The 20308-nt window shown below is 46.8% G+C and overlaps 1 protein-coding gene across 4 annotated transcripts in view; it reads left to right on the top strand.

Moving 5' to 3' along the window:
* FGF12 (fibroblast growth factor 12) overlaps window positions 1-20308 on the top strand; it is a 206579-nt gene that overhangs the window by 135085 nt on the left and 51186 nt on the right. For all 4 annotated transcript variants that reach the window (XM_035334482.1, XM_035334483.1, XM_035334480.1 and 1 more), the window contains one exon: window positions 2501-2604. In XM_035334482.1, the coding sequence (XP_035190373.1) occupies window positions 2501-2604 (104 nt within the window). The remainder of the gene's footprint in view (window positions 1-2500; window positions 2605-20308) is intronic.

Consider the following 20308-nt stretch of genomic DNA (forward strand, 5'->3'; position numbering starts at 1 on the left):
GAGCATGTCTGTCTCATGCAGTTGTATATGGCATAGAAAATTTACAATTTGCAACAGAAAGATTTAAAAGCATTAGTTTTTTTTTTAAATTTTTTTTTTTTAACATCACACCCTGTGGACAGTCCTACCCTACCACAGCTAGTCCTCTTCCCCATCCCTAATTCTGGTATTTCAGGATTAGCAGAATTTTCAAAGCTTATAAGCTTTGAAATCTGCTCCAAAATAAGATGAAATGTCCATTTAAAAGAATGACAACAGACGCTTTAACTAATTCAAAGGTATTTCCCATTTTGAGAGCAGAAACAGTTCTGAGAGTTTGCAAAATTTTGATTGACCCCCAAATGCTTTTAATAGAAGAAAACATTTGCTTCCTAAAATGACTTTGGCTGCCAGTTACCCATGTCAGATGCGTGCCCTTCTGTTTGCCTGCCTACCCACTCGCTCCCCTGCTCTGCAGCATGTTGCAGAGATGCTCTGCCATGCCTAAAAGCCACGACTGGGGCTGGCGCCGCCATGGTCTGCAGGAGGCTCCAGGGGAGCTTGGGAACCAGCAGTGGCCTTGCTCCTGTAACGCAGAGCACAACAGGGTTGTTGCTGTGCTCCCTCAGCGTGCAGAAAAGAGAGGTTTGGAGAGGTGGGTGCTTCCAAGTGGAGCCTCTCACCCCCTAATTCTGGGCGTTATCACCCCGCTGCCTAATGAATGCTTTGAGGGGTCTGTCACAAGTTTTCTGTGCAAGACAAATTGGCTGTAGAGAATGAATGATGATGCCCATTCTGTTTCATTATTTGCAGTAATATGCTCCATTTTTCAGTGTGGGGTGGGGGTATGGAATTAGGAAAGGGGAATTACTTATAAATAGACTTGTTAATTACAGAGGGTTTTAGACCTTCATGGTAGTGAGGACTGATAGAAATATAAGCTTTGGTGAGCTGCTCAACAGCAGAACTATGCTGTAGCACAGCTCTTTAAAGTCAAGTAGGTGCATTTATCTCCTCCTGGGACAGTATCAGAGCAGTGCCGTCCTCGGCTCCAGTAGTTCACAGATTAGTCCCCGCACTGGACTTTGCCATATACTGCTGAAGTCCTTCCCTCACCTCCATGAAATCACAGAAATAAAGGCACTGGGTTTTGAGAGACTTAAGCACACATTTTGATATTGCACTGAACGTGGTGCTTAAAGGCATGGTGTCTGGGGGTAGGGTTCGTTTCACCAGCCTTGGTGTGCCTCCCTTCCAGTGAGCTGCCTGAGGGGAGTCTTCCAGTCTTCCTTGAGGAAGGATGGAAAGGAAAAGGTGTTCATTTGAAACCTGGACTCATGAATCCCTTTTTGGAGATAACCCTAAAACCAGCTTAGTCAGGGCACCTGACGGATACCTCAAGCAACCCTGCTTTCTGTTCTCTATGTTTTTTTTGGGTATCTGTCTGTAACCTGTAAGCAAATCCACCGAGTTCCATTCCATGGTAACCAGGTTCCCATTACACCACCCGCACCCTTTGAGCTCTTTTTCCTCTTAGAAATCGTGCAGTTCCTCAGACGTTGATGAAGCTCTTGCAGTCTGCACCACTGGCTGCAAGGAGCCAAGCACCATATCCCGAGCTCCTGGGGCAGCATCCAGTGACCTCTCCACAAACTGAAGCACCAAGAGTCCTGCCTCATCTGGATGCTCTTGTCCTACAGTTCTCAGTGGAAACAAAGCCAAGCTAATGTCTGAGTGTGTAGCCTGTCGACACTCTCAGTCCTTTCCCCATTAAGCTCATTGTGATAGAAACGCACCAAAGCCTGACCGAACATTAATGTGTTTGCTCAGGGAAAAGGTCTCTCACTGAGACACGGGGTCTGTTTGGAATCGAGCAGTGAGATAAATAATTGAGAGGAAGTGGCTGCAATGCTTTAATCAATAAGATTGCAGTAAAGTTGAGTATTGAAAGGTCTTGTCTTCTTCTGTCCTACCCAGTGCTGCTTCTGAATGAGAAGCAGAGCTCAGGACCGGGGCAGTATCTCTTCCTGAGTGCCTTTAGTCCTTTGATAGCAGGGCTCACAGGGGCAGGCACACAGATGAGTTACGGTGCCTCATTCTGGCCGTGGTCCCTGTCTATGTGCTCTTTTAGCATATGGCAAATGCAAGAAAGTGTGACTAGGCTTAAATCTGTTTCAGGGTAAACTAAACTAAGTTGTGTTGCTCGTTTGCCACAGGCAAAGATGTGCACACAGCTCAGCTAGCCCACAGAAAGCTGTTAAGATACGCTAGCCCGAGCATGTGTACAAGCCCTTGGCATTGCAGAGGCAGTGATCAGACATCCTGATAGTATATCTAGGCTTCTGGGAGGCAAACAAGCTCAGTGCTTTTAAAAATCTGCTTTCAACATTGACCCTGTGGCTACAGGTCTTTCCTGTTTCCAGTTTGCTATGGTTTGTACGGGCTGGCCGTGGGGCGGGAAGCAGCGGCGGCCCCGCGGGGTGATGTCTGCCTAATCTTTGCTTTTCTTTTCCTTCCGCAGCCCTTTTCAATCTAATCCCTGTGGGTCTTCGTGTGGTGGCAATCCAAGGGGTGAAGGCAGGTCTGTACGTTGCCATGAACGCTGAGGGATATCTCTACAGCTCAGTGAGTAGTACCTGGCACCTCTGGGCTCCTGGGATGGTTGGGTTTTGTAGGCGGGAGGGTGGAGACCCCGCTGGGACTTGCAGCCAGCTTTTGTGAAAACGGTCACTTATCGGAAAACCTTTAAAAGCAGGAGTGGTGGGAGCTGCTGCAAAGCCATGCAATATTCACTGTAAAGTGTCTCCACGGAGTTTTGTGGTAATATTTCCTGACCTGTGAAGATATACTTTGTGCTCCTTTGAGGAGTTACCTAATGTAGGTCATGTTGTAGAGGAGGCTGTACAGTTTGCGGGTTGTATTCTGGTTTCCTGTTTGTGAAATGGGATGGAGTGAATGGAATTGCTTCTGAATTGCACCCGGAAAACTGTTGGGGGTGGTGCCCCAATGGGTCATAGTCGGCTTTTGACTGCAGTGTAAATCCACAGAAATACACTGACTTCATTAAAATGGTTCTGGACTATTCTGCTGGCAGAGTGCTTCGGCAGAGCAGAATTACCCTGTATTTGTGTGGTCTTTTTAATGCACATAAAAGATAAGTGAGGCATTTTTTACTGACTAATTCCCCTATAACTTTCTTAGATGGCATGAAAGGGCATGAGGTTATTCATAAGATTCTCATTTGAAGTAAGTAATTGATTTTCACAGTGAATAATTGATTCAGTGATTTATTAAATATGGCAGCCCTTTGCCAGAATTTTTATGCTTCAAATAACTTTGCTCTAGTTCTACATAGTAAGAAGTGATAGTTAATAATACTCTGCTCATTTCTGTGGTTATGATATCTTTAAAGCATATAGGCAAGATTTTAATCTCATCTCCATTTGTGTAAATTTACAGTACAATGATTCTGCTCTTGTCTCGGCATTTGCTGTGCTTTAAAAGCGTACGTGAGATTGGAGATAGGACCACCGAAAGGATGACAGTCTGTGTCGCATGGGGCAGAAATGTCCCTTTCCCTAACTTGTCTGATCCGTGCCTTCCTGTAAACCTTTGGACCCAAGGAGATGCTGTACCATGTTCTGATGCTTATGCTAGCTCCTGCAGTAAGAGGAGGCTGCGGGCTTACAACACTAGCGGTGCTGGGTTGTCTTTTGTCATTACAATTAATTCATTGAAAAAGGCACACCACTTCGTAGCTTGTAGAGTAACAAAATGGTACCACCGAAACGTGCTACCACTTAGGATATGCATAAGCACACCAGGATAGATCCACCGCTCTAGCTTTGATTTATGCCTCTGGTAGCTGTCAATTAATTTGCTTTAGGTTTCCTTGTTGGGTGCTCAGTGCAGCAAGCTCTTGGTGGCTTTATTTTGGGGTGCTTCCCCTGCAAGGTCACTGACAAGGGATCAGAATCTTTCTTTGCTATCATCATGATCCAAGTAGCTTGAGATAAAAAAGGCTGAGCTGCACCTGTGTTTCCTGACCCGTATCATCCATCTGCATTCCTGGTCAGTTTTAAACCACTCACGTGGCTGGGATTTCCCCCTTTCCCATGGGAGGTAGCAAAGCTCTCTCTCCCCAGCAGCTCAGGGTAGAAAAAGGCAAGTCGATGTGTTAGTATGCCTGGCGAGATAGGTCTCAAAACTGGCTGCTTGTCAAAAAGAGACAGAGAGATCAATCTGGATCTCTGTGGATGCCAGACGCTTCCTGTTCTTTCATAGCCCAGTAAACATAAATGACTGCCTCTAAATAAATTACATTGGTTTACTAACAATGAAAATCTCCTTTTTTTGTAAAGCTATCAAGTCCTAAAGGTAGGTAGATCGGGGTAATGCCAAGTGTGGTGTGGTACTACATTATCAGGCGTGCTTCCCCCTAGGCACAGTGTCACAGGGGTCTGAAGTTTTGCCCTGTACCTGGGCAGTGCTGGGAATGAAGGGGCACTGGGGCTCCTCGTGCCCCCTGTGCCCCTTACCTGAGCGCTGCAGGAAAGGAGTGTGTGGCATTAAGAGCCACAGCCACTGGGGGGTCAGCATTTTCTGAACAAATATTGCAGAGGAGGGAGAAGTGTGGGGCTCTGGCAAAAGAAGAAATGGAGAAAAGAAGAAATGGACAGCTGAGATTAGAGACAATGCGGAGGAAAAGCTAGCTAGCACACTGCTAGCAAGCAGTGAGGCAATGAAGAGGATAGGAGGGACATGCCAAGAGATTTTATTAGCAGGAGGACCATGTATCCAGGAAAGATATCTGCTATTGATATGAATTATCCTAAAAGGCATCAAATCACACATGTATTAAAATGAAGGTGGTTTAATGGAGCTTGCTTATTCCCAGCAAATGTGCCTGGCTTAAATGGGAGGGTTAATAAGGGATATACCGTGATGGCCAGTGTGGTTAGTGAAGTGGACCTCGTTGCACTCTATGGCTTGGTGGCATTCAGCTCTGTCTGAACTAATAAGAGAGTAAAGCTGTTGATTTTGTAAACATGATTTAAGATTTCTGTTTGTAGTAGATGGATGCTACTGGCCCATCTCTGCTCCATGGAGATGGAGCTTCCTGGGCTGGCTTTTCTTCTTGTATTGACCGGTGGCTCTGTCTCTGTCTTGCAACAGTAAATCGATAAATTCACTCTGCTTTGGAGCAGACCCCAAGGCAAGAAAGAAGAAAACTTGTGGATAAAGCCTGTTAGGAGCAGCAAGCACAGGTCAAATCCCTCATAGCACCAAAGACGGGATTAGACCAGGGTCCTATAAAACAACTGGATGTGGCTGAGAAAATCTCAGCCTACCCAAGCAGTCTCTTCTGGGTGCTGCAGCTTTCCTTGTGGGGCTGGGATCCCACTCCAAGCCAACATTTGGCCTGGCTGCGTCAGTCTCGAAGGCTGTGCTGGGGAATTGCTTTGGCAGGACTCGACAGCCTGCTCCTCTCTGGGGCAAGCAGGCCCCCAGCCACACTGCCTGGACCCGACTGCTGCTCACCCTGATGGAGAAGGGGAACATCGTCCCCATTCCCTTGCTTAGCAGACCCTGAACTACAGCTTTGTTCTGTCTCAGGCCATTTTCCTTTGCTGTTGTGCTTGTACCTGCTTTGTCCCCAGCCTTTTCTCAGGAATTTTGAAAAATGGGTCAATATTCCCCATAGCTACTGTTCACTCACGCAGATCCACTGATAAATGAACTTTTTCTGCTGCTTGGCTGCCTCGCCTGCTGTCTGTCCCAGACTAGCCCTGCTAGGACTTGCTGTAACACCCTCAAGCCTGGGACTGCTTTCAGATAAAATGCAGCTGTCCAGGGAAATGGTTCTTTTTGTATTTTTTCCTCCTTCTGAGCCCAGATTGTCTGTGTCTGTAGCTGAACACATCATCGCTGTGGGGTTTGGGTTTTTTTGGTGGAGTTTAATCTGCGTGTGCCAGCTGAGACCTTGGCTGACATCCTCTGCCCTGGATCAAACCAGAAGCTATTATCAGCCTGGTCTTGGATATGGTTTGTGCCAGCTCCTTCTGAGTTTGGGCCAATGCGCTCCTGAACGAATGCATTTAGAATAAGCAGCCCTTGGAAGAAGTCTTCCCAGTGCCAATCAGCACAAAAGCAGAGCTGGGTGGGGTCTCAAAAGCCAGACTCAGCGAAAAACCTCTTTGCAGAAACATGCAGTACCCTCCTAGACCAATGTGCTTGGCCACACTGATACCTTTAACAATGAGTTTCCGCATTTATTCTGTGTAGTTAGAGATGGGCAGGGACAGTGAGGGGTTGGTTTATTGCCTGAAGCCAACCCTAGATCCCCAGGCAGCTTTACAGGCCTGCATGCATTAGATGCCAAAGCTTGTTTGCTTGGGACGCAGCTGTTTATGAATTCTGTGGGTTGTTTACTTACACTCGAGACCTGAGGTTTTTTCCAGACTAGCTTGCTTCTAACTCTGAGGTCTGCTGGGGAATTAGGTGCTGAGTAGGCAAGAAAACCACATCTTGGTCTGAGGCACCTGGCTTTGCAGACAGCAGGATGCAAAAACACTGTCCTCACTGCAAGCTCGCGGAGTCACTGGTGATTTCCCATTGAGGTTTGTTGTGGTGTGGGGTGGCTGTAAATTCACCGATGGTGCACAAAGGTTTTTATCAGCACCCGCGTTCAGGAGCTAAGCAGCCCTCTTGAGGATCCCCTGTTAGCATTTGACACCAAAGCAACACTATACAGAATGAATGAAGGGCAGGGTGTTACTGCCTCAGCTCTTGGGAAGCCGAGACCAAAGGCCGGTTGTTGCAGAGGACAGGGAAACACAGAATAAAGAGGTACGTCCTGCTCCAGTGACTTTACAGCCTGATTGTAACAGAGACACAGAACAGGCTCTCCTGTCTATCTGCCTGGAGTTAATAGCTTCCCTACCAAATTAATTCCTGCTTTGGTGTAACCTTTCTCCGTGGAGTCGAAGCTGTCCCTTCACTCCTGGCTCCCAGCCTTCCAGCTCGGCTCTCCATCACCCCTGTTGAATCTCACAGTAGTGTAGGGAAAGGATCACATGAGAAATACTTTTTCTGAGGCACAAGCCTGGTTCTCCAGGAGCAGATGCTCACCACGGGCTTGTAGAGCCTCCCCAGACCCACCCAATCACTCCAAATACACCCAAATTGCAGCTCTCCGTACAGTATGTATAATTCAGTGGCGCTGCAGCTGGGATGGGATTTGCCCCAAGTGCCTAACGCTTCTCTTCTGAAATGTATTGCTCGCACATATTCCTTGTTGTTTAACTCTGAGTTCTAATTATTTTTGAAACGGCAAGTTGTGATACATAATTTATTGAAAGGCTGAGAAAACCTTAGCAGAGATACGGAATACAGAGGGAAAAAAATGGGTCGCTTACAAGGGCTCAGTACGGTTTTACAGTATAAACCTGCGAGTTTGAAATGCTGAAATTAGAGCTTGAATCACTTCAAAGATTCCTGCTAATAAGGGAATGATTATGCACAATAAAAAAAAAGTCTAAACAGCACTGAAAAAAAAAACAAGTCATGTTAAGAGCTCAGTGTGTCTTTTCATTTTCCCTTTCTCGGCTTTTTTATTCTGCTCTATCATTTTGCATAATAAACATGTCTTGCATAATAATAAACAAGCATCTGGGGAAGTATGTATATTAACTGTATTTTTTAATCTGCTTGTGATGCTGTAACTATTTCGCCACAACTCCTCTAGGGTTGCTGCACTCTTATTTACATCGTTTCAAGGTCAGGGGCTGGAAACAAAAATGCTGCATCTCCCCTAATAGGCTTGGGGTGTTAAACTGCTTCTACTGATGCCATTTCTTTAATTCCTGGTTGACCTCCAGTTCTGCTGGCCGGTGGAGTCAGAAGTGCAGATATGCCAGGCAGGTATCCTGGGTATCTCCTCTGTGCAGACTTTGCAGGCTTGCTGGGGGGATTCCCTGCTTTCCATGCCTCATTAGGGAGCCAGGTCAGCAGAGACAGAGAAATGTCTCTGAAGGCAAAGCACAGCGAGAGCCCAGTTTAATGTACTTTTAATTTCCCTCCAGAGCATCCACTCTTCTTCACTGGTGGTTTAAGGAGCCTCGCTGAACAGAGGCATTAACTGGGAAAACTCCTCCTGTCCCCAGGCTTAGCTATAAGTATGGAGGGAGCGAAATGGAGGCGTGGGGCAAGCCGTTGTGCTGAGGGAGCCAGCCCTGGGAGCAGATTCCTGCCTTGCACCGCATGTTCCTAAAATACAGCTGCTGAGTGCCCTGGCACACCAGCCTGGTAGCTTGGAGACTTGTAAACACAGCCATCAATAGCAAAGTGGTCACTTTTCCCCCTTTAGGTGCTTCCACCCTCATTGCTTGGCTGACCCCTCTCCCCAGAGCTCTCCTTGGGCCCTGGCAGTACGAGCTCCCTGTCCCCCGTGTGAGTGGTTGGGCGCAGGGGTTGGTTAGGATGTTAGGATGCACACGTGGCAGTGTGATCAACATGTGCCAGAAACGGGTCTGACCTCACTTGGCAGGACCTCCTGGGCTGCTCGTCAGACCCAGAGGGCTGGCAGGAGAGCTGGGGTGCTGTAGTAGTGTGGCTTTGTGGGCACGTTTCCCACCTGGGGCCTTCCTGAGGGACCTGTGTCCCCAGGACGTCCCTAGCACAGCACCACGGCGAGGTTCCCAGCAGGAGGGTGCTGCTCTGCTCCTTGTCAGCATCACAGGTGGATCGGGTCAGCTCTGGGTTTTGTCTGTTAAAGCACGAGACTATTTGGAGGCCAAAATCAGTAACAGCAGGATGTAATCCCCTGTTTTTACTGGCTTATGTAAGAACAGTGCAAATTATAAAGAATGAGCGTGCTTCAATAACAAGTGCCTTCCCTAAGCCTGGGTTGCGCAGGACGTTTAGAAATGTGTTGTGCTCCGTGTAATGCCATCCAGAGGAGTGCAAACGGGGCATTTCCCCTTGTAAGCCTGGTCTGTCAGTATTGGGATGCATTATGAGCTTTTGCTGAAATTTCATTTTGGAAGAAAATCAGGGAAAAACACTCCAGTGGTGCTGACTCATCTCATTTTGACACTTCCCCAAAGAAATGTTACAGATTCCCATTTTGAAAGAACTTCAGCGTGTTTTATATTGCTTTACCGTTCCTAATAAAATCAGAACAAAATGTTGAGATTTTGGTGGAGCATTTTGATCCCACATGACTTCCTGCAAGCGTGAAAGGGGGAGGAGGGTAAAGTGCTGCCGCAGGGGATTGCTCCAAATTGTAAGGGAGGCAAGATGGGGAATCTCAAAGACAAATCACTGCCACGGCTACCATCTTCTGCACAGCCTTCTTGGTGCTGATTTCCTTGAGTCCAAGCTTTAACCTTTGGTCAGTAGGCAGGCAAGTCTTCGAAGCAGGTCCCCAGCAGCAGCAGCACTGCATGCAGTGTGCCCGTTTGTCTCCCGTGCGTGGTGTGCGATCAGTTAACCACTGCAGGGGAAACCGTGAGGTTGAAGCAGAACAGAATGGTCGATGCAATCCGATGTTCAAGTCGGATTGTGGAAGGGAACTCTAGAAAACGTCTGGATGGAGAATGGGGCGGCGTGCAGGGAAGCCCTAGCTAGCAGAGGTGACATGAGCGGAGCAGGCTGAAGCAGCTCCTCCAGCTGCAGTGCGCAGGGGATAGCGCTGCTGCAGGTGTGGCCGCTGGTGGCCGGGACACCTGCATTGGTCTCGTGGATAACTGAGTCCTATAAGGATGAACCTGGGTAACTGGGGTTTTTGAGTAGTGTTTTGAGAAAGGATATTTCTGTCTGGATGGGCAGGGTAATGTTTTCCTCTGTAGGCAGACAGGATTTATTAAGAATCGTATGCCCAGGCTATGGCTGGCGTTCCACCTCGCGGTGGAGGTGGTGTGGCAGAACGTCTCCAAGGGTTGCTCAGGGTTATGCTGGATTTGCTTCCTGTGTTGTATTTTCAATGCCCACTCATGGGAGGTGCTTTTATGTGCTATGGCACAGGCACTAGTCTACAAGAAATGAAGCTGAGAACTGCCAGACTTGGTACATGCAGACCAACCCACCCTGTCAGGAGCCAGGGGTCCACAAAACAAACAGCAGTCTGCATTACGATGCGTCAAAATGCAGCGGTACCAGGCCTGGTAACTGGAGCTGACAGGTGACGGGAAGAACTGCCTTTGTGCCTTGCTTTCCATCTCCTTGTGGGCAGCCTGCAGCTGTGGGGACTGAGCTGGGCAGGTAACTGCTCTGGCCCACCATGGCTTCAATGGCATGAGCAGCTCTGGGTTTTGTTGGTGTTGGCACACTTCTCCAGCCCCCACGGTCGCTCTGGAGAGGTGGTGGCAGCACAGTTCCCTTTCCTTGCCTTCCCTTTGCATCCTGCTGGCTGGGTGATGCAGGAGCAGCCAAGAACTGAGCCCTTTTCCCTTGGCTATTAATTTGCTTTGCCTCAAACTCTCCAGCTTGCTTTGCTTTTCTAATGCCATTTATCCTGTGTCTGTTTTGCCCATAAATAGGGACATTGTCTCTTTTCCACAAGCGAAATCTCGACAAGTCTCCAGCGTGTCAAAGGTGACAGTAGGATTATTAACATTTTATTTTGTGGTGGAGGGAGGATAAATATTATCCTTCCTGGCAGGCTTTGAGCGAGGACGTGTTTGGCTGAGGTCAGGCGTGTGTTAATGAACTGATTCGGATCTCCTTTCTGATAGCACCAAAGTCAAATATAGAATGGATAAAACTAGTGAATGGCATGCCTCTGCCAAACAGTGACTAATGGCTCTGGAGGCGAAGGCAGGAGATACGACAGTCATAGGCAGGCTGAAAAACCCAAGAAGAAACCTTACTGACTGTGTGCATGTAATTAGAACTGAGAGCCAAGCAACAGAAAACTTTTTAAGTGGGGAACTTGGTTGGGTTGTAATGTGGTTTTCCAGGGGAAAGGAAGAGAAGTGCAAAGTACTTGGGCTGTTTCAGGGCAGGCTGGTTGGATCAGTGGGGGATGTAGTATGCTGCAGCAGAAAGGGTGGGGTGGGAGCCTGAACCATCCCTGGTTATGCTGTGAAAACAAACATACCGTCGTGACTTGCAAGGCAGAAATAATGTTCTTGAAGTCTCTGAATCACGGGAGCTGGGTTCAGGTCCCTTAGCTTTTTGTTACCAAGTCCCAAGACATAGGGCTGGCTCCTGGTGCCCACGGTTGCATGGTGCAGTGCTGCTCTGTGCCAGGAGCCTCCTGAAGCTGGAGAAGCGAAGGTGCTCAGCTGGGGTTAGGAGCATGGCCGAGGGGCTGGGGGCTCAGCAAGGTGGTGGAAATGGTCCCGGATGCTTGGCTGAAGCTGTGCTCCCGGCTCTCCCGTGCAGCAGGGATGTGTTCTCTGGGGACCACCCACTGCTTTCTCTGCATCTTCTGGCACCTCCTGAAAGAGCCACTCCCTGCCGCAAGGAAAGCTCCCCACCTACCCGCCTTCCCTCAAAGCCAATTCCTCCGTAAAGCTGGGAGCGGGGTGGAAGGGATGTGTTGGTGCTGCCGGCAGCCCCGCGCCGCTGTGCTGTGTTGCGTGCTGGCGGCGTGCTCGGCTCTGCAGAGCGCGTGGGATGGCCACAGCGCACTCCTTCCGTGGCGCTCGCAAGCTGTGCAGCCTCCACGCTCACTGGTGGGGAGGAGCAGTGGGGAACCTTGCCCACAGCACTGCCCGGGGGCATCCCGGCAGCAGGCAGGATGCGACCCACTCCTGTCCCTCCTGAACCATGCCCGTTCCATGCATCTGGCCTCGGGGTGCCTGGTTCACCAAAGGGGCCTTGCAGGGGCCTTTCTGGATGTGCTGGCAATGGCTGAGCCCAGATCTGGCCCTGTGGCTGTGGTCAGGAGAACAGCAGCGAGCATCAAAGGCAGAGCCCGTCCTCTCCCACCTGCTGGATCCTCTCACACAGGATCTGACTGTGTTTTATAAATATTTCTGACCCTTGTGGAAGGCTCAAATGTAAGCCCTGAGTGGAGGGGGTTTGTTTGTTTCTTTCCTTTTTTTTTTGTTTTTGTTTTTTAATTTTTTTGGTTGTGTATTCCCAGGGTATTTAATTATATTATCCAACTTGTAAGTTTTGAGGGGATGAATAAACTAAGTAGGATCTGGACTTAAAATAGCTTTTTAAAAATACTCTGCTGCAAAGCTTTTTCTTGTTATTTTTTTTTCTCTGCAGTGGTACAGGAGACTTGAGATCGGGGCAGACAGAATGTTGAGACATAAGATTAGGAGAAAATGAGAGATTTTGAAAATTCCAGTAGTAAAAGGCAAGCCATGGCCTATTTTGTGTCAAAAATAGGAGGAGAAAATCATGGTTTTGCTGGATACTGAGCCCAGACAAGATGGTTCAGAGCAGAGTTAGGAATCTGGAATCATGGCTTGGTCCTTATGTTCCAAGCTTAAATTAAGTTTCTCTGCTGCACCAGCAGTCATCTGTAGACTTTCCAGGACTAGAAAACCAAGTAATCGTGGCTGGAATCATACCCATTAGTCCCTGTGTGGTGTACCATTCCCCTTTCTGCCTGCAATTAGGCTACGTGTTTGATCTTTCATTCTTGTGACGGATTTCACTTACCTAGGGTTTTTCTGTTTTTTAGTTACATCATCCAAAGGCTTCTGCTGCTCACCTTGCTGCCTTCTTTGTTTTTTCTGTTCCTTAACCACTTTTCACTAATCTTCTGTCAGTGTGGTTTTGGACTACATACCGAAAAGATTCATCTCAGTGGATGGACACTTCTCGCCCACCCCTGTAGATTTTGCAGGACTAAAAAGGGATCTTTTCCCCACTGACGCACTACTGATCCTGTCCTATGATGAATGGAGGGTGCTACACTCTGTGGAAAAGCCCAACAAGCCTTACAACTTTTAAATTAAATTAATTATCCCTGTTTGACATTGATAAATATCCCTCCACATGAATCTCAGGTTAATTTGGTGTTTTGACACCTGAGCCATCAAGAAGGCAGTCAGGAGACTATGAGAGTGTCCTGCCACCTCTGGCATACCGACAGCGTCTGAGGTGCAAGGAGTTGTGCTTGGGGAGCAATGGTAGGATTTCATGCTGCTCTTTTTTTGTAAATTATCTGAATCCCAGGAAGCTGGAAGTATTTTGGTATTCAGAGCAATGTACTCTCCAATCCCCCGAATACATACCTAGGCATCAGCCCCATGCTAAAAGCTTTCCAAAATATGAACGCCCTCTTGACATAAATAAGACGTGGCATGAAGATGGTAAGTCTTCGTATCTCCTCGCCGCTTTCCTCCTGAGAAGGCTGAAGGGTTGACTTGTCTTTATAAGAAGCTTCCTTGGTCGGCTTCTCCAAAGGCTGCACATCGAATGCATTATTGATACCCGCGCGTGGGAGTTGCATGCACACATGCACACATTACAGCCTCCCAGATGCTGTCTGGAGCACTGCAGAGGAATTACTGCAGCTGGGCAGAGATTGTCTGCTTCCCTCTAAAGCCTCGAAGATAGAAATCGGCATGAATCTCCCACACAGACTTTTCTCTTCCACCATTAAATCATTGTAAGCGTGAAATAGAAGAGGGAGGAAAATACAGCCTCAGGGATTTTGAACAAGTCTGCTAGGTGAGGAGGCACTGAGAGAAGTGATGTCCAACTTTCCACACACGTGCAAAATGAGCTGAGCAGCTGGCTTCAGGGTAATTCTGCTGTTCCCACAAGCACAGTCGCTGTGCTGGGCGATCACTTTCCCCAGCAGGAATCTCTCCTAAGCAGGAGTTGAGAAGGGCAATTCTCTGCATCCCTGCCGCAGTGTTCAAGCCCCGCGTACTCACGTCAGGCACTGTGCATCTTTAAAATGACTGTTTCCAGTTTCTGGTGGGTCGAGGAGCTGAACAGCAACCTCTGATGGGCAGCCAGGTCAGAGAGGTGCAGCACCACTTCAGTCTGGTGGGAGCACCACTCGATGCTGTCAGCATAAGGCAGGGCCCAGCCCGTGGCTCTCACACACCAGTCAGAGTCATTGAAATGCAGTCCTTTTGCCTAAGGGATAAGGTCCATTGGCTTTCAGGATAAGGCAGGTCTGAGGGTGTCTGGGTCATCTGGATCATGGGCAGTGGGAGGAATTAAGTCAGCTGGGGTTGCAGAGGCCCCAGAATGAATCTGTTATCATTTACCTCCGAGTCGCTCCTGGGCTCTCCCACACTCTCAGATAATTCTCCACTTACCCTGGAAAGCTTCATCACATAGCTAGGGACACCGAGCAAAGAGGAGTGGTGTGACATGCTCAAGGTCACGCGTGGAGACTGGATTAGTCGTTCTCTTCTTCCTGATCCTAATTCTTTGCCTTGATCAGAAGCTCTCTTTTGTATCACTGTGGTTATTCAGGGAACTGGTGCAGCAGCAGCAGCACAACTTGCGTAGTATCTCGAGTCTGAGCAAATCAGTCTGCTTTGAAGGCATGTAGGCAGGGCTTGCTTCTCCCTTTCTGTCTTCCCATTTCACTTCTTTTCTGGCTCCTCAGCGTTTTATGTCCCTAGCAATCTTCATTGAGGATAATGGGAGCAGGCAAAAGAACCACAAGAGTCATACTCTGCCAGCCATCTTCCCTTGCACATCTTAATACCATATGTCAAGTGCAGTTGCTCAGAGCTCCACAGATATCTCTTTTTCAGCCGCCCAAGGAGCTGGGGCTGTTTACAGCGTCAGCTTCACAAGATGGCAGGCGGAGAACTGGAGCCGGCTCCCGAGAAGCTCCGGATTGCAGCTGTGCTCCAGAAAGAAGCGCTTGGGATGCGGTGGTGCCCCAGGAGCTGAGCAGCCAGGCCTTGCAAGAAAACTTGGCAGTAACAAAATCAGTCTTGTTTTTTTGAGACATTTTAAAGACTAAGTTTCAGAGGTTGGGAACCCAGTGGATAAGTGGTTGTCTCATAGAAATAATCAGTTTTGGAAATCATTATGTCTTTTGTAGTCGCAGCAAGACCTACTTTTCTACCAGAAACCTCAAACTGACTTCCACCAAAGGAGATTTTCCAGTTTCTTAGAATAAGAAAACCGAAGTGTAAAACCTTTTCTACCTTTTTGCCTTGCAAGACACCTGTTGGTCACACTTCTCTTTGGTTTGTAACTCCTTGGTTGCAAAGCAAGCACAGTATCCCATAGGCCCAGGTTTTTTGCATGACCTGGCTAATTCCAAGTGTTTTTTTTTTTAATTCTTCTGCAACCCTATGAAAGTGTTGGCCGCTGGATTCCAAGTGTAAGTGTCTCAAATGTTTTACTTTGCGACAATCTATTTTTGTAAAGAGCTCCAAGTCATAATTTCTTAGAGTATTTTAATTACAATTTTTATATCTCCAGGAGTTTCTTCCAAAGAACTTCTTTGTGAAGCTTTATTATTCAAATTTGGAAGTGCAGAAGGAAATCAATTTCCTCCTTCAAAACTACCTTTTTTCACCTACTCTACTTGCTTATCACTCTCTGCCTTGCCAGGATTATTCTAATCAGATTTCACATATGGAAAAAAAAAAAAAAAAGACATAAAAATAATTCCTCTCCTTCAAGTATTCAGTAGGCTTAAGTAAATTAAGACGTTGCTCAGATTCTGCTCATTGCTGTGGTTGTGAATACAACGGAGGGTACCTGGTGTGGCTGGGGGAAGAATGCTGTCTGATGTGTGCTTTTTGTCCAAGGAGAGGGGCCAGAAGGCAGGACTGAAACCAGCCTCATCCTTGGGGGTAATTTGGCCAGCCCTGTGTTTCTGGGATGCAGACCTACCTGCAAGGCATGTAGACGCAGCCCAAACCAGCGGGGGCGAATGGCAGAGAGCAGAGGTCTGTTACTGCGCGTTGCGCTGCAGGAAGATGTTCTGGGAGCCAGGCAACCAGACCTGACAGCCTGGTGCTTCACCACCACCTCTTTCACTGAGCTGATCCAAAGGGGAACCAAGCGTCTGAACTGCTTGAGTGGTTTTGCAAATCTGTCCTCTGCCTAATGCACCCAATAACAGCATGCAGCAAGGGCAGCCCGGCTTCTCTGCATACAGCTTATTTCTGATTTGGCAGCTGTTTAACAACTTTATTTGCTGTACATGTCAAGACTGATAGCACTCCTATGGGGGCTCTGACCTTGACCATCCTCCTGTTCTTCCTCAGTGAGCTCATTACAAGCTCCTAAATTGTCGAGAGGGTTTTGCCATGAGCGACAGCGCCTTCCTGTAAATGCTGCTACAAGGAGTTGGCTCACCCTTCAGCGTGAGGTCTGGGCTTATGGACGTGATGGAAGAAGGCTACTCTGAGAGTGTTTCTGCCTCTTTGTATGACAACCTGAGTATTTCTATTGAGTTGGACAGAAAGTAGATCTGTATTCTGTAGGGGGGTTTCTTCTTGAGAGTGGCTGGAAGATGGCTGTGCTCATACTCAGACAGAAATAGGTCAGTGCAGGGGCTACCAACAACCAGAGGTTATTTTGGAGGTGCGGGGCAACTTGGCTTTAGAAATAATATAGGCCTGCAATGAAAATGTAAGAAAAAAAAAGTGTCCCTATTCTGCAGATGAAAGCAGTTCCTGTCCTTAGGGTGCTAATGGGCAGTTCGTAAGGTCCAGCTCGTTGCTCTGCCACAAACACCTTGCCTTCACCTCAGGGCCAGTCACAAAGGATTCAGTGGAGCTGCCTAAGCCTAGATATTTATCTCCCTCTGCGATGTGCCAGCATATTCTGCCTGTCCCCGAGAAAACCGTGGTTCTCCCACAGGTCCCGTGTCCTACCTGCCAACCCTGTGCATGTCTTGTGTGCCCCAAGACATCTCAAATAATACTACAAACTTGCGTTTAAGTAACTAAATCAAGCCCTTAATTTCTCTGCCTCAGCTTCTCATCTATATGGTGAAGATAAGATTTCTTTCCTACTCCCACAGAGTGTGGAGATAAGTGTGATGGAGATTGACAGGCACTCGGATGCTACGTTGAGGGCACAGTGTAAGAGCTTGAATAGATAAGAGAGCGACTACATGACAGCATGAGGGTTTGTTTTTTTTTTTTTTTTGCTTTGTTTTTTACCTCAAAAGATTTTCTCCTTCACATGTCCTTTTTCTATCAAGATGCTAGTGCTGTGAAACAGCAGTGAGCTCACGCGAGCCTCTCACACCTGAAGCCTTCCTGGGTTGACATTGCTCCAGATCTAGCTGCGTTTCCATCTGAATTCAGCCATCCTGGCCCTGCTTGCCCCAAGTTAGTCAGCCACAGAAGTGTGCGTGTGCCTCAGCAGCATTTGGAGGGAGCTTCCATTTGGGATATCTCTGTTATTCATTAAAAATGAAAAAGCGAAAAGAGGATCTTGGTTTTTAGGTCTGCCAAGTTGGAATGGTGCAGTGAAGTAGGGGAAATCTTTGTCTGACTTAAAAATGGAATAAATTGACCTGGCACCACTGAAGAGAATCAGCCAGGAACCTAGCTATCTTATTTTTCAGCTAAATCACTGTTCTGGCATCTAGTTACTTCATTGCCAGTGGTGCTGTAAATACTTGCTCCCTGTGGTTTCAGCGGGATTTCAAAGTAATCACCATCCCTGCAGTTCTTTCCCCTTTTATTTACAGACTTCAAAAGCTCAGTTTCATGCTCATCATATAGGACTCTGTTTCCTAACATCCATTTGGAGACTGTCCGAAATAAATTTTATGCAGCCAACAATCTTTTCAAATCTGCATATTAGCAGTCTGCAGGATGTGAGACCTAACTAGCATAGGCACTTGGGACACTCACAGCTATAGACCCCACTGAAACCTAGGGCAGGGTGTTAGGTAATATCCTTCCTCAGGTCTCCCTTGAAAATTTAAACCATTATTATTTACCACAAAGTACTCCCGTGTGCAGTGGGAGAGGTGGACAAAAACAGGAGTCTGGCAAGACATCCATGCTTGCCAGCTCAGGATTTAGCCACGCAACTGAGTAACCATGTACAAAGACTCAGAGAGAGAGACTGCAGCATGCACTCCAGGTGATTATGTCCATTTATTTATATTTTCTTTCACGATGTCCCCTTTGTCTGTGCCAGTAGCCATCAATCATACGTTCAAATACCTGGGTATAATCTGTTCTCAGTAGTGTCACTTCAACTTGTAAAATTCTTTAGGGTTAGCGGTGTCTCCATTTCTGTGAACAATGTATTGATATTATTATCAACAAATATTTCCCCTTCTGCAGCTCCTGAATCTCTAGACATTGAAACACCAGAACCTGACTACAAGCCAACAAGAGGCCATCTAAGTGCATTTATAAGTCACTGGCATTGCATGGATTCTCCACTCACTTTATGTATTGGGTTTTTACTGAGAACACTCTGAGAAGGCCACGATGGCCACTGCTGTAATTCCGCCCATACACTGCTAGCAGTTGGAGTCAGGATCCCTTCATCTACACCCAGCTCTTGTGGAGTATTTCTCTCACCAGTTCAGTAGCCTTACACAATAGCTAAGTCATCAAGAACCCGAGCACGTCCTCAATTCAGGGGAAAACTCTTGTGCCTCCAGTTACTCCTCTGCTCAAGTACTTGGCCAAACTGAGGAACTGTTTTCCTCCTGAAGATCCTAGGGGAGATAATAGCTTGTGATCTAGACCTCAGGGCATCTCTTGTGCCCTGCAAAATTTGGTAACATCCATCTGGTGAAAATATTCCACTCTGCTTCTTTCTAACTCATCTCTCTGTAGGAGCCATCTGTCTGTCTAATCTTCCCAGGCACTAATGGATGGCTGTGCTTAAGAGTCTGACCATCCAAGTAGAGTCCTCTAGGGATGACACCAATGGTGCAATGACTGCTAGTACATGGTGAGCACTGTGCAGCCATCCTACAGCCGCTTGCTTGTTTTGTTACCACTCAAATACACTGCAGTGTATTTTTTTTAAATGAACATCCCAGTTGTCCCTAATCTCTTGATTATAATGCGAATATTGACCATATTTCCCCTAAAAAATTGTGGAGGAAAGGTGGAGGGATGCGTCAGTGAACTACATTGTCAGATATACAAAGCTAAATTCACATTTACTAGGATAAAGATGAATTTACATACTCAGAATTGGTAGTTGCATAGTGAAGAACACTGCACGCTAGGTAGGTAAATTATAACACTGATGCTGTTGTAATGATAAAGTTGAGGGGAAAAACGAGATTTACATATTTGAAAAAGTAGGCTTACATATGCTTCCTGTTCGCTTAGATAAATCGGCTAATGTATTAGCTTAATACATGGCGAACTCAATAGTGTGACCCCTCAAATATACATATTCAGAGAAAAATAAAGACTGAGAAACAATTCTTCCAGTAAATAGAGGGATTATCCACAAATCCAATAACGTACTGCAGTTTTTATTTCTCTGTTATGGTATTTTCTGGCTTGAAAACATTTGAAATGATGCTTTTTCCTGATTAGGTGCCTCTTTAGAATTCCCTATCAACCATTTTGCTTTTTTATTTTCTGAGCCTTTTCTGTCTGATAGGGAGTAAAATAAAAACTATTGAATAGTTCTTTAATGCGCAACTGTGGAGTCAGCAGAAAATAACAGTCCAGACTGCAAAGAAGAGCTGATTTAACATGGTTTTTAGATTGTGTTGAATAAATGAAAAGAAGAAATGTGTTCCTGAATGTTTTCACTCTTCACCAATTCAGTAACTATGCCCTTTTCAACCTCAGCAGACTGAATTATGTGCTTCTAAGGAAGTTCTGCCATTAGGTTGTTTTCATGTTTGGATATTTTATTTTTAAGAGAAGATGTTAATTGCTCACTACAATAGTAATTCTGTTAGACCATCCTTTTTCTGCGTAGGACATCCATCACCTTTAATGGTGGGATACCTGTGGATTTCTGAGAGGGGCTGAGAAAGTAGTTGCAAGGTAACAAGTGTGATTAAACTGGCCAGTTTGGCTTTCTGTGGGAAGCAGGTTGTGAGGCCTTTCTTGAACTTGGTTGAATCATTTTTACCTGGAGCAATATTTTAATGAAGCAATGGGACCAAGACTAGAGGGTTTTCATCTCTCCTTTAAGGAGAGTGAGTGACTGGCTGTGCTCTCACAGCAGTTTTGAAGGTGCGTGGAAAGTTTCATGTGATGTGACAGAGCAGAGCAAATAGCAGACTAATTAAATATATGCAGACACTGAGGCAAAGCAGGTCCTCCAGTCAGTAAAAATGTCATACATGTTTGTGAGCAGGAAGGAGAAGGAGAAAGATTCAAGCCCGGAGGTGAGTCTCGGAAACACAGTCTCACTGAGTTTCAGAGGAGGGTGAGCCTCATTCTCTGAGCATCCCTGCCAACACTGGCCAGGA

Source organism: Oxyura jamaicensis, chromosome 9, assembly GCF_011077185.1.
Source record: "Oxyura jamaicensis isolate SHBP4307 breed ruddy duck chromosome 9, BPBGC_Ojam_1.0, whole genome shotgun sequence".
Taxonomy (NCBI): Eukaryota; Metazoa; Chordata; class Aves; order Anseriformes; family Anatidae; genus Oxyura; species Oxyura jamaicensis.